General features: G+C 29.7%; 1 protein-coding gene and 1 long non-coding RNA gene across 2 annotated transcripts in view; one reads left to right on the top strand and one right to left on the bottom strand.

The window, feature by feature from the left end:
* The window catches only part of LOC142333227 (uncharacterized), a 141,502-nt gene that overhangs the window by 37,055 nt on the left and 79,574 nt on the right, over nt 1-24,873 (bottom strand). The window lies entirely within an intron of this gene.
* The window catches only part of LOC142333226 (uncharacterized), an 89,594-nt gene continuing 65,318 nt past the window's right edge, over nt 598-24,873 (top strand). Inside the window, exon 1 of the mRNA XM_075380213.1 lies at nt 598-702. Within this exon, the coding sequence (XP_075236328.1) occupies nt 639-702 (64 nt within the window). The 5' untranslated portion in view covers nt 598-638. The remainder of the gene's footprint in view (nt 703-24,873) is intronic.

Consider the following 24,873-nt stretch of genomic DNA (forward strand, 5'->3'; position numbering starts at 1 on the left):
AAATACACACATATAAACATACATACTAAATACAGTACACTTCTTTATGGACAGTCGTGAAAAATAGAAGACCGTAATTAATTTAAGCTGTCTTTATTTTTCCATTAAACATTTAAACATTGTGTATGATTTAAGTCGCCTCGTTTTTCATACTTACATCAATAATTTCTGTTCCAAAACTCTGTATACTGTCCAAATGTTATAAAAGATACAATAAATTTAATTTGAAAATCAACTGAAAATTTTAAAGTATATTACGAGAAATATAATCTTATGTTTACCTTTTAAAATAAATTCCTATTTAATATTTTTGCAGATATTACCTATTATTTGAAAAACACGTCGGAATAAAATTTCAAAATAAGAACCAAATTTAAACCTGATATTAAAAATGATTTGCTATCGCTCATAATTTGTACGATATCAATTTAACAAATCAATTTTTTGTGCACGATTTAAATTTTGCAATTTAATAACGTAATCTAATAATAATAATAATAATAATACAAACATAATTTTAATGATAATTACAGTGATAATATTCATCATTATATACTCTTAAATAATTTTTTTTGTTATTATTTCAGATATCAAGTGGAAAAGAGTGAAAGTTGTGAAAATACCAACTGAATGTTGTCATGTCCTGTCACATTTTCATTACATTGGCGCTTGTGTTATTACAAAATTCTTATAAAACATTTGGTAAGTAGAAATTTCATAATTTATTATAAATATTAACTAAAAAACTAGTTATCAGCATTGGAAAAATACTGGATTTTTAAGCTACGGATCTTTTTCCTTAACTTTTTAAGGGTAGTTAATGAAAATAATTTTTACATAATTTTCCTAAAGATGTTTTTAGGAATACCTTAGTTAAATTTTATCTTTTTTATTTATTCCAAAAATAAAATAACTATAGATCACTCAACCAATAATCGAGCCAACCATATTTTAACTACACGGAGCGTTTAACAGTTTGTTTGTAAGTTACGATACCGACTACTATCTTTCATGGACAAAAGAGGTGATTATATTTCAAAATCACCTGCCCTTTTTGGACAGTAGAAGGGGAAAATTGTGGACGCAAGTAACGTTTGGAATATGTAAAACAAATTGTTAGAGATGTAGGATATAGGGGGAATACCAAAATGAAATGATAGGGAATCTTGGAAAGCTCTATCAAACCAGTTAAATGACTGAAGACAAAAAAAAAAAAAAAACACGATGTTTACCATATAATTTTATTATTATTTTTTAATTAGATTTATAGGTATATATATATGTTTATGCATAAAAAAAATAATAACAAATAATAATAATAACGTAAAGTAAAATAATAAATTACTTATGAAATTTAAAATGAAACATAGTGTGATCGATTGTCGTTCGATTAGAAGGTATGTACGTATTAAAGGGAAGTATGAAAGAATGAGTGTTTTTAGTGAAAGTAGAAAGTGACATAAAATATTCTAGAATTTAAATTCACGCCTACTTAAACAAAGACAAGTAATATAGGGAAAGAAATGAAACAATTTATTTTCTATGCAAAGTCATCCTTCGTAATAATCTAGTTAAGAGAAAAAAAATTGTAATAGAATAGAAAAGAATTATAAAAATTCATTTCCTAAGGAAGTTTAATACGAAAAGGAAGTACGTATAAAAAAGAAAAAAAAAACTCATCCATAATTTTACAGAAAGTGAAAGAGTAAGACAAAAATATCTTATACGCTCTTTTTTTTTTACTATCATGATATTCAATTTATATTATAGTTGGCGTAATGTAATTAAACGCTTGAGTGAATAAAGCGCAATATTTAATTAAATCGATCTTTCGATAATTTACCAAAATTTGTATGTCTCTAACACGTTACGGCCAAACGTAATTTTCCCATTTTAATAAAATTTTGCATTAATGTACCTTGGTTATAGTAATGTACTTTTTAGAAAAATGGCAAACATGTATAAAAATTTCCTTTCAAAATAGAGGTCAATGCAACTATTGGGAAAAGAGCCCAAATGTTAACCTTCACACACCAAATCTTAAGATTGAAAATTAAAGAACCTGTCTAGTATTGGTAAATGATATTCTTTGGTGGTTGGGTTTCAATTAACCGCGCGCCTCAGGAGTGGTCGACCTTATTCTGTTCAAAATTACACATTTGCCGGTACATTTACAGTTACACGCCAGACTACGAACAGATGTCTCAGGATCTCTACACAGTACTGTTGACATCATGTCCTGTGGGTTACTCTGTAACCTGGAATTACATAAAAATAATAATTATGTATATATAACATATTAACTTTAACCAATACCCAGTCCAGAGTGAAATTCAGAGGTGAACTCTCTCAACCCTTCTACATAAAAACTGGATTGAGGCAAGGAGACGGCCTCTCACCACTCCTTTTTAACTGCGCCCTTGAATTTGTCATGAGAAAATGGTATGAAATAAATCCCAAAAATATAAAAATGGGTACTAAGAAAAACTCCATCACACTAAATTGCCTAGGATTTGCAGATGACCTCGCTCTTTTAGCAAATAATATTCAAGAAGCCAAAACACAAATCATGAGCCTTCAAAACCTAGCACAAAAGATAGGGCTTCATATCTCTTTCGAAAAAACTGAACTAATGGCCATAGATCCTCTGGTAATAGAGCACATTACGGTAAACAATCAGAAAATTAAAATAGTAAAACAATTTAAATATCTAGGGGAAATAATAACTTATAATTTAAATGAAAAAGTGACATGGCAAAACAGGACAAATAAAATGATTAAATCCCAAAAATTAACTTGGTCAACATATAACAAAAAATGCCTTTCTGCTAAAACAAAACTTAAACATTATAAAACTGTAGTACAGCCAGAAGTCACCTACGGAAGCGAGACCCTTTTCAAAATCACTCAGAAAAACCGAATTGAAAAAATTCTGAAAATAGAGAGGAGAATCGTCAGAACGTGTATCAATAAAAAACACCAAAAAGAAGGCCGATGGTGGATTGTGTCAAATGAGGTGGTATCGAGAAATAGAGCCTGTTACTGATACTATGCGGAAAAAAAGAATCTCTTTCTTCGGTCATCTCATAAGGACACCGGAAACAAGACTGTCAAGAAATATCATTGAAAAGCTCTGGTTCCAAAAGCTAGAAGTAGGATGGATCAAAGAAATTAGAGAAGATATGAAAGAATTGGGAATTTCCCTGACTGATCTACAGAATAAAACTCGGAAAAATTACAAAGCTAAAAGATAAAAGCATTAGATTTAAACAAAAGACAGACAAACGACAAAATACAACGAAGAGGGTGTTTACGGATGAAGAAAAGAAAGCAAGATCTGAACGGATGAAGAAATACTGGGCAGCTCGAAAGAGTAAAATAACACGCTTTTCTCAGAAAAGATCCAACTAAAATTGACTTAAGTGGTCCCATGTTGGCCGTAAAAGCATAATAATAATAATAATATAACATGTCATGAGCGGGTTCATAATCAAATCAACGCCCAACAAAAGCTACTGAAGATAAATTTATAAAAATTTGTATATACGTTCAACTTAAGGTGCATGTCTACATTAAAACGGATTTTTTGAAATTCCCAATTTAAAGGGTTAAAACTGAGTAACAATGACCTTTTCTGAATTTCTCGGTAATAATAAAGATATCTATTTGATTTTTGGTGTGTGTGTGTTTCTGTGTGTATATGTAATTATCATGTGAATATCCAAAAACCAATTTCTAGATTTTTCGAAATCTTCCCTTGAAAGGGGTGACGAAAGGGAAAACATTTTTTAACAAAATTTGCAAATTTACCCCATTTCCGACTATACTAAATTATATATTTATTATATTTGGGCATGTAAATACTCTTCAGATAAAGATTTTAAAATCAGTTTTAGGCTTTTTAAAATTTCGATTTTTTAAGCGATGCGATCGTGTACGGCACGGCGGATTAGCCAACACAGCCACTGGTTCGAATAATAAGGGACATCGGTTCGAATCAGACTTCATCTCCTTTTTTTTAATATAAATTGATTTGTTATTAATTATTAACCACTGATAGTAAAAAAAAATTACCATAAATAATAATTCAATAATAATAGAAAAAAAAAATTAAAAATATCAGAAGTTAATAATGAGATAAAATTTTATGTACTTTTAATTTTAAAACAATATGTATACGTTATTTAAAAGACGTACAAGAGAATCATGTGGTGTCCACAGCAGATTTTTTTTAATAAAATGTTGAGTTTATTGACTTTCTTTTCTGTTTAGAATCCGGTAATTACCGTTCATGTTATACTTCACAGGATGAATGAGGATGATATGTATGAATGTAAATGAAGTATCGTCTTGTACAGTCTCAGGTCGACCATTCCAGAGATATGTGGTTAATTGTAACCCAACCACCAAAGAACACTGGTATCCACAATCTAGTATTCAAATCCGTGTAAAAATAACTGACTTTACTAGGATTTGAACGCTGAAACTCTCGTCTTCCATATCCGCTGATTTCGGAAGACGCGTTTAGATCAACCCGGTGGGTTGAGTTTATTGACCCAAATCGTATTTATTTTACTTGAAATTTCTCGAAAAATACGGAAAGTACAGTTGTGGGATCAGTTTTTTCTTCAATATTTCAGGTCATATTTACCGCTGAAAACCATTAAATTTACTTCTTAATTTGGGTCATAAGTATTACAGTCTGGCTTAATTTACCGAAGCCGCAGAAGAAATCTTTCGCCAGTCGACACCCTCTCACTAATGAAACTGTTTAGTTTATTTTCACCAATATATCCTGAAAGTTATTAAAATCTTCGTGAATCACTCTGTATAAAAGGTTTTATTTCATTTCAGAAAGAGAAGAACATCATAGACCAATCTATTCTTTCTTATAGGTAACGCAACGAATAAATAAAGCATCTTCTGAAATATAAAAGATATTTTTTTCTGAAAGTAATAATGTTCACTATCTTCTAAAACATAGTGAAGTTATCTCTGATAAAAATAAATAAGAAAGAATGCTAATGTATTTATTCGGTTTAGCATAAAGATAAAAAAATGCATATACAGCTGAATAAAGAAAAAACAGAAAACCACTTCCATCCTCACTTTCCCTAGTTAATCAAAACGGTATGCGAATTAAATTTTAGAATGGTTATGCTTTGTTTTAAGAATAATTTGTGAATTCATAAATACAGGGTGTCCCATATAAAACGCAACCCATCAATCACTCATCCATGAAATTTCAAAAGTCAAGCTTACTCCCCTACTCGTTACTGAAATGGACTCGTCCAACATCTGAACATCACGACGACGCGATACTAACAATAATGCAATCATAACGTTCAGTGTATTGCTAGAGACAAGATGGTGTTTTCGCTAGATGAACGTGTTTTCATTGTTGAGTCGTACTTCAGTACGAAATCAGTGGTTACAGTGCAAGATTTGTTTCGCCATAAGTACCCAGATAAACCAGCTCCTAACAAAACATCACAATTAAGGTTAGTTGCAAAATTTAGAGAGACCGGTTCTGTTAATAACAAGGAACACAAAAGATCTGCGTCGGTGTTGAATACAGATACAGTCACTGAAATCAAAGACCGATTACTCGCCTCGCCAAATAAATCGATCAGACGTTTGTCTGCTGAAATTAATTTGTCTAAATCAACCGTTCATCGGGCGGCCAAACGATTACAATTATGACCTTATCGCATTCAAATGGTTCATCGACTTCTTGAGCCCGACAAAGAAAAACGGCTACAATATTGTCAACGGTTCCGTCAATTTCTGCGTGAGGGAATTAATATTATGGATTCGTTATTTTTCTCAGATGAAGCACGGTTTATTTGGACGGCTATGTAAACAGCCAAAACAGTAGAATTTGGAGTACTGAAAATCCCCACGTTTATCACGAAAAACAATTACATCCGCAGAAGTTGGGCGTGTGGTGCGCGATATCGCGGAAGAAAATAATCGGTCCTATTTTTTTCGAGTACACCATTAATGCAGAACGATATCAGGATATTTTATTTCAGTTCATCGCACTCTTGGAAGAGGAAGACAGACACTGCTGGCTTCAACATGACGGTGCGACATCGCAATAATTCAACTTCTGATTTCGTCGAGGAATTCTTTGGTAATCGTGTTGTCGGTCGAGGCTTGTGGCCACCAAGATCTCCAGATTTGACTGCAGCGGTTTTTTTACTACGGGGTTATCTCAAAGAAAAAGCCTACAGCAACAAACCACGAACACTTGAACGATTGAAAGTCAATATTGAACAAGCTGTATTAAATATCCAGCCACAAACTTTGTAAAAAGTTGCAAGAAACGCTGTAAAAAGAATTGAAGCTTGTATTCAAGAAGATAGCGGCCACTTCCAACATTTACTCTAAATGTTAGGCAATAATAAAAATTACATTTACATGTACACATACCGTTTTATTATTTCAATACCTACCAATATAAGGTTCGGTTGCGTTTTATATGGGACACCCTGTAGTTAAGGTTCAATCAAAACTAAATTTTTACCAATTTTTATTTATTTTTATACAAAAATATAAATATATTTTTTTTATTGTTATTTTTAAGAGTTTTAAAGAAAAAAAAATATGTACAAGTATTTTTTAATATTGTAACTAAGAAAAAATTAAATTTTAAGTTATAAAATTTAAATCCTAGAAAAGTTAAATAACATCGCTGTCGGTTATTTAAAATTAATTTTGTTAACAGATAAAAAGAAATAAAAATTAGTTACCATGAACTTGTAACGTACTGAAGACTACTTCTAATAGTTTCAATTATTTTTATTTATTATTTCGGTATATAAATATTTTTAAACAAACCAGTTTTCAAACACTCTAGATTTTTATTTTACTACTCTTATACTCTTAGTATTTTAAAAAAACATACTCTCGCTGACCTTTCCTAAAGAGAACTTAATTAGAACAAGGTAAAGCAATTATAACAAAATTTTGCAAGCAAAAATAATAATAATAAAAACAATATTGTGGTATAATAATAATAATAATAATAATAATAATAATAATAATAGTAACGGTATTTATATGTATAGTAAAAAAGTAAACATTTAAAAAGTAATTTAGTCTGGCCTTTAATTAAAAATGATTAAATTTAATAATAAAATAAACTTTCAAAGATCATTTTAAACAAATTTCAAAATCCTCGTAAAAGATTTAAAAATAATAAAACCATTTTTTTTAAATACAAAAGTTTTAAAAGTTGGAAAAGTAAAACTTAAAAGCCCTTAATCTGGCACTTGTTTCAAAAAATTGAGAATAATATCATTTTTTAAGTTATTGGTAATCTTTAAAAAATAAATACTTAATTTAAATGGTATTTAATTTAATTTAAATTATAAGTACGTTTAAAAATACCAATATAAGAGTTTTAATTCAAGAAAAGTAAAAAAAAAACTACACTGGTCAAAAATATTATAAAAATTAAAAAAATGTCAAAAAAATAGTAAAATTAAAAAAAAATAAGTGGTAAAAAAATTAAATTGTAAAATAAAATAGCCTTAAAAAGTCATACAGTGTTTCTAAAATGGTGAGCTGGCTATACTTTTTCGGATTCTGCTTATAAAACTGAACAGTAAATAACCCTAGAAAAATGGCAATTTCTCCTTCGTTCTCACCTTGTCCCCCATTTTGTTATTACTATATAATAATTTATATCTCAAGTTCGAATCGACGAATCACATTAATATTTGGTAAGCGTCTCGGTAATAAAATGTTAAAATTATCAAAAAAATCATGGTTTAAATACCTTCCCAAATTACAAAGTGGCGGCCATGTTCATTTTTCAATCCGTTATATATCTATAAATATTACTTTTATCAAAATTTATGTTTTTGCTAAAATATTAAGCCTTTTATTTTGAACAAAATGAATTTATTTTTGAAAATCGGTTAACAAATAGTCGATGTATGGGAGAGAATTGATGTAATTTTGTGTCATAATTATTAGGTCTATTATTGTTAGAAAATTATTTATTACCAAATTTCCCAGCGGTCTTTACTTTAGAGATATCTCTTTGTATAAAGTTTGAAACAATGTTTGACAAAATATTTAAACCGAATGGTTAATAGAGAAAAACCAAAAACAATATTTCAATTTTAAGAAGTGGGGATTGATTTTGGAAAAAAAAAACAGTTTTGATTATTTATATATGTATTATAGGTAACAAATTTTCTTATGCAAAATTTTCCCTAAAAAAAAAAAAAAAAAAATTTAATTGAGTTTTTTGGGGAAATTTCCTTCTCCCGTTAACAAATTTTGAAATAATTAATTAGATAAATGTCCCTCTCATATATATAAAAATATTTCAACCAAACTTGAAGAAAATCGGAATTGTCAACTTTTTTTTTTTTAATTACCCCGTTAGTTAAATTTTAATAAAATTATAGAAAAAAGAATTAAACTTGATTTGAAAACTTCACTCATTTTTACAAAGATTCTTTTTTATAATACTCGCTGAAGAATAATTTAATAAAAGAACAAAACCCTTTCGGCTCGCCGTAAGGCGGAGGTATATTTCATCGGTGATATGTAAGGGATAAAAAAGATTTCCACCTTAAAGTTAAGAAAAACTTTAAATTTACACAATGTGACACTGGTTTCTTGTAAAAAAATGTTTTACATATTTAGCATACGACGAGCCCCACCTTCTTACAATTTCAGTAATATTTTGGTCATCCCTTTCCGTAAGGGTTAGTCATATGAAAACTTGTTTCAGACAAAAGTTTTAGGAATGATTACAGGACTAACAACCATTTTAAACGGATTCGAAATTGTGTCTTTTAAGGGAGGAATGATTTTTTTTTTGTCTTGGAAACCCCATTTTTGCATCCCCTGGGCCAATGGTTGGTGATATAAAAAAAATTTAATAGATACGTTTTAGGTTCTTATTCAAAAAATAATAGAAATTTTAAACGAATTCGATATTTTACTTAAGAAGGAAGTTAAGGTGATATTTTGTTTTTTCAAAAAAGTCTCCCCATTTTTATCCACACGGTTCGATTTTTCCCATCAACGAACTTGATCGAAATTTTGGGTCGTTATATTATATGCATCAATTTGAAAGTGATTAGCACAAAATTACGGAATTATCTTGATCACAAGAAAGTTTTATATATATATATATATATAAATATATATATAAACCTTTGATCTGACGGTGGTTTTGGAGTCCGGGGGATGTGAAACGCGAAGATATGTCGATATTTTCCGAAAGTCGAATCATGGTACTCATTAGAATAGGTAGCTTTATTATGAAATCTACCTAAAATAAGAGTAGAACAATGGAGAAAAATTAAAAAAAAAAAAACAGCAACTTAAAAAACTTTCAAACAATTTTTTTTTTACTGGGAAGGTTTTTCTATATCTGGTAATGGTTGTGATTTATTAAATGAAAAGGGGGGATCCCCCTTTTTATTAAAGACCCTCCCTTTTAATAAAGAGGGGGGAACTAATTAATCTAATTTTATAGCATATAAAAATATAATAATCATTTAAATATATTTATTTTATTGTTTTATGAATATTTTTTCCTAATAAATGAAACCAATTCATTCAAATTACACAATTAAAAACTCCGTTCCGAATAAAAGATTTAACGGTATGTGAAACGTACATATAAATTCAACTACAATGAATATTTTAACGCTTTTATTTGTACGTTATTTTTAAAGCTAGTTAACTGGTTTATGATTATAAGAATAACCAGTCTTTAATCATTATAATGATAGTGAAACTGAATTTAAATCATAATGTATTCTTGTAAATTACTAGTTCTGTCTGATCAAATATCTTCTTCCAGTTATATACTTACGTATTTTTATTGATTTAAAGAGTTTATACATAAATTTAAATTTGGATATAAAGGCTAAAAAAAAAAAAATATAACCATAAAAATCACTATTGTATTTATTATTATTACTTTCTCGGTTAATATAACTACGAGCTGTATTAAATGGGGGAAATATGGAGATCATGTCAAAATGGGGTATCAGGATTTTTTCAAATCTTTACTTTTACGGTCCAACCCGTTTATCTAGACCAAAAAACATAGGTGTGTGTGTGTGTATATATATATATATATATATATATATATATCCGAAGTTGAGATATACATTTTTATATAAAAATAACAAAATGGCAGACAGGGGAAGAACGAAGGAGAAATTCTCATTTTTCCTAAGAATATTTTTTGTTTAGTGTTACAAGTAGAATCCTTTTCGGATTCTCAGTGGGTCATATTTAATTGTTAAAAATTTACCATAATTATCAAATTTAATTAATTAAAATAGTTCGGAATTTTCTTGAAATTTTATAAAATCTTTTCAATGAAGGTTTTTCAGTTATTAATTAACTTTTTAGAAAAATACTAAAAATTAGTAATTGTAAAAAAGTCGATCTTTTTGTAGGAGTGGTCTTTGCCTTTCATCTAGAGGTTCCGGGTTCGAATCCCGGGTCATGCATGGCATTTTACATACGCTACAAATTTCATTTTCATATTCCCTATGGGCAACTTTAATTGATGAATTAATTCATCGGGCAAAAGAAATAAGTATCTTAAGCAGAGATGTACAAGAAAATAAAAAGTAGATTATGTGTTTCTAAAAATTTTAAATGGTGCAAAATATGTAAATATTTGTTTTAAATTAACATAAATCTAAACAGGGCGATAATTAATATATTATTTTCATACTATGTTGACTATTACTTAAATGTAAATTATTACTTATTTAAATTAAATTTTGAACACGTAAAAGGTTACGTATTCAAAATTTACTTCTTTAAATTTTGTTCTTTTTTTCATGAATGTTTTTTATTCTATATTTTTTTTTGACTATGAGGAATGTAAATCTAGGTTTACTCAAATAGCCGGCCTCTATGGAGCGTGTGGTAGCGTCTCGGGCCTTTTACTCGGAGGTCCCGGATTCGAATCCTGGTCAGGCATGGCATTTTTACACTCGCTACAAATCATTCATGTCATCCTTTGAAGCAATACTTAGAGGTGGTCCCGGAGGTAAAAAAAAAAACACAAAAAAAGGTTTACCCAGGTAAATTTCATTCTTTTTTGAAATTAATTTCATAATATTAATATGTATACGAGTATAGTGTGTCCAATTTGAATATGCTTTTCATTTATTATCTGTTCCTCCACGGATTCTATTGAAACTTTAAAAATCTTTTAACAAAGGTTCTAAAAATGTTCTGTGAAAATTTCAACCTTCTACGACTTACAGAAACAAAATAACGGGTTTAAAATAAAGACACCAATTTCAGAAAATTATATTTTATATTCATTACAAAATAGCTGGTAAAAATGATTAAAAGCCTAACAAAGTATTGTTAAACAACTGTTAAAATTGAATAAGAGAACTTAATAAGTAATTATAACAATAAATAATTTTTTTAAATATTAATTTTAATAATTAATACAAACTAATAATTTAATAATTTTAAACCAACTAATAATAATAATTTTCACCAATTATTTTGTAATGAATAAAAAATCTGATGTTGGCACCACATAACTTTCTTGTACGCGTATTAATAAAGTACATATACACATTTTTTTAAAGTGAAAAGAAGATAAGATTTTATTTCATTAATAACTTCTGATATTTTTTAATATTTCTTTTTTTATTGTTATTATTAATCAAAATTTTTTTACAATCAGAGGTTAATAATTATTAATAAATCAATATATTTAAATTTTTTTATCTTCAGTCATTTAACTGGTTTAATGCAGCTCTCCAAGATTCCCTATCCAGTGCCAGTCGTTTCATTTCGGTATACCCCCTACATCCTACATCCCTAAAAATTTGTTTTACATATTCCAAATGTTGCCTGCCTGTACAATTTTTCCTTCTACCTGTCCCTCCAATATTAAAACGATTATTCCAGGATGCCTTAATATGTGGCCTATAAGTCTGTCTCTTCTTTTAACTATACTTTTCCAAGTGCTTCTTTCTTCATCGATTTGCCGCAATACCTCTTCATTTGTCACTTTATCAACCCATCTGATTTTTAACATTTTCCTATAGCACCACATTTCAAAAGTTTCCATTCTTTTCTTCTCAGATACTCCGATCGTCCAAGTTTCACTTCCATATAAAGCTACGCTCAAAACATATACTTTCAAAAATCTTTTCCTGACGTTTAAATTAATTTTTGACGTAAACAAATTATATTTCTGACTGAAGGCTCGTTTCGCCTGTGCTATTCGGCATTTTATATCGCTCCTGCTTCGTCCATCTTTAGTAATTCTACTTCCCAAATAACAAAAATCTTTTACCTCCATAATCTTTTCTCTTTCTATTATTACATTCAGTGGTTCATCTTCGTTATTTCTATTACATTTCATTACTTTCGTTTGTTCTTGTTTATTTTCATGCGGTAGTTCTTGCGTAGGACTTCATCCATGCCATTCATTGTTCCTTCTAAATCCTTTTTACTCTCGGCTAGAATTACTACATCATCTGCAAATCGTAGGATCTTTATCTTTTCACCTTGTACTGTTACTCCGGATCTGATTGTTTCTCCGGATGGGATTCTTTGAAAAATTTTGAGAAAATTCACCCCAAATAAACAACCCTACCCTGTTGAATATTAACCCCAAAATTTTACCAACAAATTACCTTATATACAAACATTTATTTATCAAATTTCATCAAAATCGATTAATCAATTTAAAAGTTATTAAGCTTCAAGCCGCTAACATATATATGGAATGGACATACCTGCGAATATTATTCCCTACTTTTTTTTTGAGGGGGTCGTGAAACGTCGAGAAATACAGAAAAAACCCATACCTCATTTTTTAACTGATTACCATAATTTCCTTCTTGCAAAGTAGAAAGTAAAACTTTTAATCAAAAACTGAACGAAGTTGAAAATGATGAAGATGAACCCAAAGTGAAACGCGTATTTACACAAGATGATAAATAATTCATTAACGAAATTCAGCAGTATTTTATGAATGTAGGTAGCCCGTTAGCATAACTGCGAGTCTGCGCCAAATTTGTAGATCGCTAAGTAATGTAGGAAACAATGAAGCAAAACAATTTTTGCAAGAAGTTTAATCAAGAGACACTAAAGTATACATTTTTATATTCCACTGACCACAAAGGGGGTAATTATTTTGATTTGTATTTCTATTTTCTTTTATCCAGTTTTATTTTATATTAATGAAATAAGATTACAAAAACAAGATTACGAAAACAACTTAATAATGTTATTTATATAACTTTCATACCTTCGTGTTTAATATTTGGTACATCTGTATATAGTACATATATATATATACTAGAATATAAACGCGTTTGATTTCAACAGCGCCAAAATATTAGACAAAGCATAAAATATACATAAAAGTAATGATATACATCAAGATAAATACAAACGCAGTCAACAATAGAACGGACGCATTTTTTCGGAATTCCCCTTACCCCCCCCCACAAAAAACCACTTAATTTTTTAAACAATGGGCCAAAAATCGATGTATATTTAATATCCAACAAGAATTAGGTGGGAATATGCACGTTTCAAATAGCCGGAAATAATTCAAAATAGAGGAAATATTGATGTTAACAATAATCAGAATGAAGAAATAACCCAATAATTCGATATCACAGTAACAGATTATTTAAATAATAAATAATATCAATAATTAATTGCATTTATTAATCTAACCAAACTTAACCTACGCTCGCTAACCTCGACTAATTAACAGTAATGTTTTCATAATGTAAATCATAAATAATTGCAATAATTACTGAATTTATTATTTAAATATTCAAAACATTACTGCTAGTTATTAAGGTTAACGAGCGAAGCAAGCATAGGTTAAGTTAGGTTAGATTATATTTATATTTCATCCTCTGAAGAATTATCTAAACGGTAGTTACCGGAGGCTAAACAGGAAAATAAAGATTATATTTATATAATAAATAAATATAAATGGTTATAGGGTTATTTCTCCAATCTGGTTATAGTTAATATAAATATTTTTTGCTATTTTCAGTTATCTCCAGGTGAAAAAATTTGCAAACTTTTGGGAAGGGGGAGAAACAAAAAACTACCAATTCTGATTTTTTTTATTTTGAAACATGAATATTCCCATTTAATTCTTATTGGATATTAAAAAATACATCGATTTTTCGCCCGTTGGTTAAAAGTTAAGTTTTTTATTTGGGGAAGGGAATTCCGAAAAAAGATTCGAACGAACGTAGCCGGAATAAGCAACATATCCGTTAATTTAATTGAAAAAATCATATATTTATATTATAAATTGGTTGACCTGCCATGCCGGTAGGCGGGGAGGCCATTTCTCGGAGAGGACGTGCTCCTGTGCTATGCTATACTTAACTGGATGACGGGCCCAAGAGAGTAGAGGAAAAACACGAAAAAAAGTAAAACGTAGTGAATTTATAAGTTTGTATCGTTGTTTGGTTAACCAAAGAAATGAATAAAGATAATATTTTTAAGTAAAATATAATCTTATTATATTTAATTCTATTCAATCAAGAGGAAAATAAACTTAAATTAATAAATTAATTTAATTTTATATATATTCATTTTTTTCTATTACTGTAATAATTCCCCTTATCTAACTCTCTCCAGTTGACAATATTACTTCCCCTATCAATCATGTAGACAAGCTTCTTGTTAAATCAAACGACTAGTAATATTTTCACCAGTATTCATCAGAACACTTTCTCATATAAACACTGTAAGCAATATAGTATACTATTGTGTATTGCAACTAGAAAGTATTAAATAAATAAACAAGTATTGTAAGTTATAAGATACAATAAAACAAGTATAATTCCAGTTTCACTTTTATAAACTGAGTAATATTTACGGTTTTTATTTATAATCTTTTATCTTTTATTTTTTGTAAAATAAAAAAAATACAGTTTAGTTAAATATATACACGTACTCTAATGTAACGCGTGTATTAACTTTACGACATGGTACGATAAACAAAATATGTCAGATCTATACCGCAAAAACATATTTTGTAATTTATAAACTGTGTTGTAAGAAAAATGAAAATATATATATATTAAAAAAAATCCTGTGATTAACCAAACGGAAAAGTAATTACCGTAACATTATGTATGATCACAATTAGAAAAATTTCAAAACTGAATTTCGTAAAAACTGTGCATATATTTTTATATTTTTCCCCGTATGTTTCTAATGCGTATATTTTGTAATATTTCCATTTACCTGTGGAATAAAACACTTCTATCACTTTAAACTGTTTTACATTATTTGCTATGATAAAAAAAAAAAATCAAATTTTTTTAAGGTGTAATTTTAATAGCAGTTTTATAAAGAGGTTAAGCTTTATTCTGAAAGATCTTATAGCACAATTTAAACTTTTTTTACAGTCATCGGATAGAAAATAAAATTTTTAATTAGTTCAACAAGCAGATCAAACTACATACATAATCATAACTACATAATATAATCAAGGACGAAGCAATTAAGAGAGATCCTTACATCCTTTTAACGGATCTTCTAGCAGGCATCTTGAGAAAACTACCAGGAAGGGAAGATCAAATATTAAAAAAAATGGGGTGGATTTTGATAAGTAATGATCTACCTTCAGGCGACTACAAAATGAGATAAACAACCCCACCCCACAAATCTTTAAAAAGATTTCTTCCAATAAATGGTCATTTGTTTCATCAGAAATCCCACGGGAAATCAGGGTAACTTACATCTCAACTCATTAACGATCAACCGGTTCGAATAGGTCGGGTTAAATCTATGCAACAACAAAAAATATTTTTTGTTCAGATACTAAAAAGTCATCTAATGAAAAAATTCCTTAAAAAAACTTTTGTTGCTCCTTAAAATTGTGGTGAATAGCGATGAAGAATGTTTAAAAAAATGTTGATAAGGTACAGAAAGAATAATACGATTGTCTGTCTATTTCTCGATTGTTTTGCTTCAATAAAAACCGACTTTTAAAAGTATTCATTTACTTCTTATCGACTGTATTTACATTAATTTTTTCATAATTAACTTCTCTACAAGTTTTGTTACTAAATCTTCCGCATTTTTTTATCATTTAACAAAGTTATTGTACTATAAACCTTAAAAAACTTGTTTTTCGACACAGAATTTTTTTTATGTCGGATATCATAAAAACTACTGGAGTAACATTTCTGGGACCTATTTTATCCTATTTCCCTGCCCAAAGTACAAAAGTTGGTGGTCTAACTTGATCCGAAAAATTTACGGTAGGGTTTTTTAGTTCCTTGTACGAAATAAAGGAAGAAGTATTGTGATCGCGAAAAATTTCGGTTTTCAGATTTCAAAGGAAATATCCCTTTTACCAGTTAATTAATTTTGAGTAGTTTCAGCGTGACGTCTGTACGTAAGTACGTATGTCGGAAAAAATCCCCAAAATTTGGATTTTTGATTTTTTATAAATTGCAGTAATAAGCCCTTATTTAGAGATTTTCAACGATATATCAAAAGTTGTATTTATTTTCATTGGTTCCAGAGATATAGCCAAATAAAATTTTAACTAATGAAATATTTGAATCTTACAATGGAAGGCACATCGGTTGGAATCAGAATTTATTTCCTTTTTTTTTAAATTTAAAAATATTAATTTATTAATAATTATAAACCCATGATTGTGAAAAAATCTTTAAAATAAATAATTATTCTATAATAACAATAAAAAAATCAGAAGTTATTAGTGAAATAAAATTTTACGTACCTTTAAATATATGTATATGTTAATTAACACCCATTATTACACATGTGTATGTGTAATAGATTTGGTGAAACATCTGATTATTTAATATTAATTGAAAATTATAATTTAAAATCGTATTATGTTTGGATACTCTGGAACTTCTGTTTAATTTTACCTACTTTTTATATTAAACTATAGAGTGACTGAAAAATAAACTTTCACAAGAACAACATCTTGTTCTTGTTCAGTTGTTCAAGAACAACTGAGGCATACGTGTCCGATTTTTCATACATTGAAAAAATTTTTAAGTTTTAGTTCATTACTTTTTTGATATTGTCAGACAAAATTCTCCGTAAATCCGAGTTGATCATCATTTTGTTTATTTGTTTTTTGTTGCCAATCATTTAATCGCTCTTTGGTTTGTTATAATTCTGATCGTAATTTGTGTATAGGTTCTCTAGTTTTCAAATTTTCTCTCTCTTTATATTCATCATCTTCTCTTAATCTTATTATTATTTTCTTGGTCTTAACGTTTACTTCCTCTTTATATTTATCATCTTATCTTAATGTTTTTATTCTTTCTTTGATTCTACCATTTTCTTCCTCTTTATACTTATAATCATTTTTTAATATTTTTATTCTTTCTTTAATTTTAACATTTTCTTCCTCTTATATTCATCTTCTTGTTTGTTTTTTTTTTTGAGATATATTTCTTCATGTTATTTTTCTTTTTCCTGTATGATTATTTCTTTTTCATTTTTTATTATTTACCAAAGAATCCAATATTAAAAACTGAATATTTTACACCGTAACGTCGAAATTAACATTTACAACCAATTTACAGGAGTTCATTAAACGGAATAGTTTAATTATTATTAACTTTTACTTACACGACACACCAGAAATGAATTTTTTTTGTTAATCAGTAACTAACGAATATATGAATAATACTGATCTATTAATACAAGTAATAAAGGTAATTTTACTCTATCCTAATATTTCATGCAAGGTTGTTGAATTAATAATTGTATAATTATTTGATGTTAATAAAAACTAATATTTCAGTAACTGTGTAACTGTCCATTTTAAGAACTGGAGGATCGTATTTCTCTTTCAAATGAAACAAGTTTAAATGAAGTGTAGCAAAAATATGTATATGTAATTTAATAGGCGTACAAGGAAATCATGTGTTGCCCACGTCAGATATTTTTTATTAGAGCTGAAATCCGGGCGAAATCTTTCGCTAGTCGTAACTCGAAAACAAAACGTTTACAGACCTGTTTATATGAAATTTTTTATTATTTACACCAGTAGAACATATCCTGAAAGTTTCTCCGTGAGACACTCTTCATATATATATATATATAGTAAATGATTTTTTCGTGCTCCTCATACCTCAAAATGTAAAGAAAATTAATTTTCACTCACCCTATCGCACTATGTGACCGTAAGTAGGAGAGTTGCTATTTATATTTCTGGCCTTGGCAATAGTAAGTGTTGCCAGGCGCCATCTGACGTTTCCATTGGAAACTTGACATAACCTTCTTCAGAACATTTTGGCATTTGAGCGCGATTTTTGATGTTTACAGTAACTTGAAAAAGTCATCTCTGGCAAAAAATGCAATTAACTCGTCAACATTTTCGTGCGTTTATTTTTCATAACTTTCGACTTGGATTATCAAGACAAGAACGCATCGATGAACTTAATTCTTTATACGGCGATAAAGCACTATCCTACAGCACTGTAAACAACTGGTATAATGAAATCAATCGTGGCCGACGTTCGCTCCACGACGAATTCCGTGAAGATCTTCCAAAATCGGTTGTTGTGCCGGAAAACATCGATGCTGTGCGTGAACTGATAAAGCAAGATCGTCATATGACATACCGTGAGATTGAAGCATCTTTAGTCATTAGTATGGCATCAATAAGATATTGCATGATCATTTGAACGTAAAAACGATTTGTTCACGTTGGATCCTGCATAATCTGAGAAAGGAAGGATCGTGTCGACTGGTGTAAGGAAATGTTGAAAAAAGTAAGTTCAAGGTGCATCAAAGGCTGTGTACAACATCTACAAAGGTGACGAATCATGGATCCATACATACGATCCCGAAAAAAACCAGGAATCGACTGTATGGGTCTTCCAAGAAGAGACAAATCCAACAAAAGTTGTTCGCGAAAAAGCAGATCGAAGCGAATGGCTGCCTGTTTCTTCGGAATTATCGGTCATGTGGAGACAATGGCGTTAGAGCAACGTAGGACGGTCAATTCTGAATGGTACACGACCGTTTGTTTGCAAGAAGTCTTCTGAGAAATTCGGAAGAAGAAAAGTCGAAGAAGAAGTGCATCATTCTTCATCATGACAATCCAAGCTCTTACACATTGACTCTAACAAAGGAATTTTTGACCGGCCAAAACATCGAATTGATGGGTCATCCACTGTACAGTCCTAATTTGACACCCAATGACTTTTTTTTATTCCCGTACATAAAAAAAAGTTACGTGGTCAACGATTTTCGACACCCGAAGAAACGGTTGTTGCATTCAAAACGCATGTTTTGGAGTGATCTCAATCGGAGTGGAAAAAATGCTTCGAAAATTGGTTCAAACGCATGCAGAAGTGTATTGATCTTCATGGAGAATATTTTAAAAAACAGTAAAACCAATTTCGATCATAAATATTTGTTTTTTCATTATTAGGCCAGAAATATAAACAGCAACCCTCGTAATACCGTACTTTTTTCTAAATGTTGGTAAAAAAGAGTGCTTATTAAGTGAAAGTTTTAACTAGGGCACACCATTCTTAGAGTATATTCAATGTTTATCTAAACGTAAAGTTAAAATAATTTACTCATACAGAATTATATGATCTTATTTATTTACTTACTAGCAGACAATGCTTCACTATTGCTATCTATCTATATACATACATATATATATATATATATATATATATATATATATATAGAGAGAGAGAGAGAGAGAGAGAGGGAGAGAGAGTTTAAATGAACACAATTGAAAATTTAATAAAAAATTAAAAAACTGAACTTTACAAATTTTACCTTTCACTTTTTCTCCTTCTCCTTTTCCCTTTCGAACTTCTCCCTTTCACTCTTCTCCCTCATCCCTCTCCCAGTTTCCTTTTTAGCCTTTCCCGTTTTCCCCTTTTCCATTTCCTCCCTTTTCCCTTTTGCCCGCGCGTAAATCGGTGGTCCATTAGTTTTTTGGTCTTTAGCGAACACACATACGAGCATGCCTTTTATATATGTATATATATATATATATATATATATATAAATATATAATAAAAAAGTCTGTTTCTATAATTGTTTGTTTCGTAAATATCTCGACACCGGCCCCACGTAATGGGTATAGTTTTTCCAAAAATATTTATTTTCACGTAACTAATATTCATATTCTGAATATGAACCAAATCAGTGGATAAATATTATTTTTCTAAATATCTCAACCCCAGCGCCATCTAGCGGGTTCATTTTTAGCAGAGATAAGTTTTTCTATGTAAGTAACATGTAAAACGATGGGGGTAATTATTTAATGTTAAGTTAAAAAAAGAAAATATAAAAAATAAATAAAAAAAGATCGGAATGAGAAGAATAAAAAATATGTTGAAGGTTATAAAGGGTAGTTAAAAAAAAATCATAATAAAAAACTAGAAAGGGAAATTTTTTTCAGTGTAACAGTTATTTTTATATTTATCCAAGAATTCTTTGTAATGTACTGTACGTGTGCGTTTGATTAGAAAGGGCGGGGACGTGTATAATCCTCTAACGTTAATCTAAATAAAATGAACAACATATTAGGTACACCATGCTGTTTCTAATAACAATTCCGAATTTACATACTTATATCTTTATTTTATTTTATTCTACACATTATTTTATCAATATTAATATTTATATCTTGAGGTTGTACATTCTATCAAAAGTAATGATGTTCCGCTTTTCAAAAGTAATCACATTTCATATTTCCCTCGTAATACTTTAATAATTTTATTTTTTCACTTACATTCAAAAGTTAAAAAAGAAAATTATATAGAAAAAAATTTGATGTGGACACTTCATGATTTCCTTGTACGTCTATTAAATTACATGTACATTTAAACTTATTTCATTTGAAAGTAAGATACGATCCTCGAATTCTTTAATAAAGTGGATCGTTACAAATTGCTAAAATATTAGTTTTTATTAACAACAAATATTATACAATTATTAATTCAACAATCTTACCTGAAATATTAGGTTAGAGTAAAAGTCCCTTTATTACTCTTTAAATAAATGTATGTCTTATACCTAATACTAAGTTTTTTTAAATTATTACAACGTAACGATCAACAAAATGAAAAGAAAAACGAAACAGGAGAAGTTTACTGAATTTTATAGCGATATTTATTATCAAATATACTGAAACAAATGCATAAATAAACATAATTCGATTCTAAAATACAATTTTCCATTAATATTAAATAATCAGATGTTTCACTAATTCTATTACATATACACATATGTAATAATGCCTATTACATTACATACACACAATTTTAAAAGTTCATAAAATTTTATTCCCTAATAACTTCTTTTTTTTTTTTAACTGAATTTTTACGGGCATCGAATGGTAAAGTCATTAGCCCTCGTCACATTCTTTAAAAGTAATTTGTATCACCATCTGGATCGTCATATGTAAGGGTGTAAAGGGCCCTTACATTTTATTTAAAAACACAAACTACACAAAAGACAAGTACAACACACAACACTTACGGGGTGTAAAGGGCCAATATTAAAATTTGAGATAAGGTTCTCAAAAGACCATGAAATTAAAAAAAATTCAACTTATCAATACCATATCTTTCTTTCTTTCTTCTACGAGTCTCGTTTACAGTTTGTTTAAGCACCCTCGGAGCGATCAGAACCGCCGTTGAGCACCATATCAGTCGCGCCAGGGTGCCGTGGCAGTTGAATCCTTCTTATAAACAGGCTACAGGCATGCACCGCGCATACCCATAGCCTCGCGCCCTCAATCCACCCTTGAGGGTCCCCCATGCCATCATCGGACACACCCCGACTCACTGCTCTTGAGTGCAGGTGAGCCAAAATGGCCTAGGCAAGAGGGCTACCTCCCGTCACTATACGTGCCACGCTTCGAGACTCCCTTATATATAAATAAAACTACCGCTTAGAGATTCTTTTATCACAGCTTTAAACGTTCATTTTATAGACTTTTAAGAAGTCCACTGGCGTGTAAAAATGCAACTATATTTTCTTCATTTCCATTATCCAGATCAGCAGTAATATTATTTCTAAGACGGAACCTCTTTCTGAGGTCATCATATATGGTACACTCTTCTATTAGATGCTTGATTGTCAGTGTTTTATTACAAACACCGCACATTGGTCTCACTTCGCCGGTTAACAAATATGAATTTGTTAATCGCGTGTGACCGATTCTAAGTCTGTTCACCGCTACTTGTTCACGGCGATTCAACTTAAAGTCGCTTTTCCATTTATAAGGAGGAGTTTTTACTGAGTTTAATTTTGTATTTAAACTCCTCCATTCAGCATTCCACTTGTTTTTTACTATGTTTGTTAGACGGTTTTTAACATCTGCCACTCTTACAGGAAATGCATCCAAATCATCGCAGACTGTTGCCTTTCTGGCAGCTTCGTCTGCGATTTCATTACCTGTAATACCAGCATGCCCCGGAGTCCATACAAATACGCATCCTCGTTGATTTATAACGTATAAAATGGACAGGATGTTTGCAATTAGGACATCCTTAATGTTCTTGTTCCGAATTGCGACAAGTGCACTTAAAGAATCGGAACATATTAGCACTCTCTCTTCGCAATAGTGTTCAGTGTAGCGAAGAGCTTGCTGAATTGCAGTGAGTTCAGCCGTGTAGACACAGGCCACATCTGGCAGTTTCCAAAAGTGGGCTTCTCTATTTACATATATTGAGCATCCAACACCATGTTCGGCTTTAGAACCGTCAGTATAAATTCTAATATGTTCTTCGTAACTACTGACGGCTGCTAAAAATTCCCGTTGGATGATCACTGCTGGTTTCTTTTTTATTTCTCCTTGAGAGAGATCCATGTATTTACCGCTGGCAAGCGGTAAATACAAGGTTAGATTTCTAATAACTTATGATGTTTTTTTTTTGTTGCTAATATTGAATAATTATTTATAGTAATTTTTTTTACAATCAGAAGTTAATAATTATTAATAAATTAATATATTTAAATTAAAAAAAAAAAAATCGAAAATCAAGTCGGATTCGAACCGATGTGCCTTCCCCTTGTAAGATCCAAATATTTCTTTAACTAAAATTCTATTTGGCTATAACTCTGGAAACAATGAAAATAAGTACCACGTATGATAAATCGTTTAAAAGTTCTCATGAGGTCTTATTACTGCAATTTAAAAAAAAGTCGAAAATCAAACTGGTTTGTATTTTGGGCTTTTTGGTTCAATCGATTGCCAACAAAAGGGGAGGTACATAACAAGATGTTACAACAATTAAAAATCCAAAATTTCAACATCTTATGAATAATCGTTTTTGAGTTATGCGAGATACATATGTACGCACAAACGTCACGCCGAAACTAGTCAAAATGCATTCATTGATGGTCAAAATGGTTATTTCCTTTGAAATCTGAAAACCCAAATTTTTCGCGATCATAATACTTCCTTTTTTTCGTACTAGCAAGTTAAAAATATTTAATTCCAAAAAAAATAAATAAATCCTTCACAAGATGTTCAAAAAATATTTTTAATAAGATTTTTCATAAAAGAATGGTGGGGTTTTGAATATGAATTAAATGAAAACAAAAATAGTTACAATTGATTTTTATTTATGTAATTTGTCATCTGAAACAGTTTTTTTTTACATAACTAATAAATTTCAATATGTGGACCACATTAGTCGTTCAGAAAATACCCAATCGATACTCCGTTTTTACCCACACCCGAATTAACATATCATCTGTTATGGTTACAACTGCTTCATTAAACCGTTCCTTTAAGTTACGGAGGTGGCGTATATTTTACAAATGTTTTTTTATATACCATTACAAGAAAAAATCGCAAGGTGTGAGATCTGGAATTCTTGGAGGCCGGGTATAAGTCCTTGTCGGCCTATCTGTAGATGTCCAAATTTTCCGTTCAAAGCCTGGCTGACGAATGCATTAAAGTTCAGAGGTGTGGCATCTTATTAGAAATTAATCCTCTATAAATGTTTTTTACATACATAAATTACGAAGAAAGATTTTAATATTAATTATCATTTTGTACAGATAGAAACCATTTATTATTGATTTAATTATATATTTTTTTAACTTTCCATTTTCATATCCGCGTTACTAATCAATTAAAACTGAATTGTCATACGAGAATGATCGCTGCATATCCTATTAGATTAACAGGATATACTGATGATAAAATTAATATATTTAATTAATAACATTAGATAAACAAAGGAGTATATTGTTTTAGGAAAATTCACTTTCACAAAGTTCGTTCTTTCATCCCTAATATTAAAGGAGTAGACAAACCCACAAGAAAGAGTGTAGAATTGTAAGGACATTATGACTCATATGGGTGTAATCTTATAAATATTGCTTTCACATACAAACCCACGAGGATATATTAAATTATATGATTATTAAACTAGAAACATTAGTCCGAGCAGAATCTTTTCTGACTTATGAGTTTTGTTAATGATCGATTACTTTAGAATGAGTACTCTTAAGATATAAAAAAAATTATAAGTTATCTCAGCTTATCTATGAATTAATCAAAATAAAATATACAGTAAAAAAAAAAAAGTTCAATTTTTAGGTAGATTTCATAAGAAAGTTATATATTGTAATGGGTACCATGATTCGACTTCCGGAAAATTTCGACATATCTTCGCCCCCAAAACCACCGTCAGTTCAAAAGTTTATATATATATATTTCACTTTCTTGGGGACACGATAACTGCCGTAATTTTGCACCAATCACTTTCAAATTATTCCTTAAAAATTATAACTCGTCCCAAAATCTCGGTCGAGTTCGTTAACAGCCAAAATCGGACCATGAGGATGGAAGTGGGGGGACTT

The sequence above is a fragment of the Lycorma delicatula genome, chromosome 12 (assembly GCF_047948215.1).
Source record: "Lycorma delicatula isolate Av1 chromosome 12, ASM4794821v1, whole genome shotgun sequence".
Classification (NCBI taxonomy): Eukaryota; Metazoa; Arthropoda; class Insecta; order Hemiptera; family Fulgoridae; genus Lycorma; species Lycorma delicatula.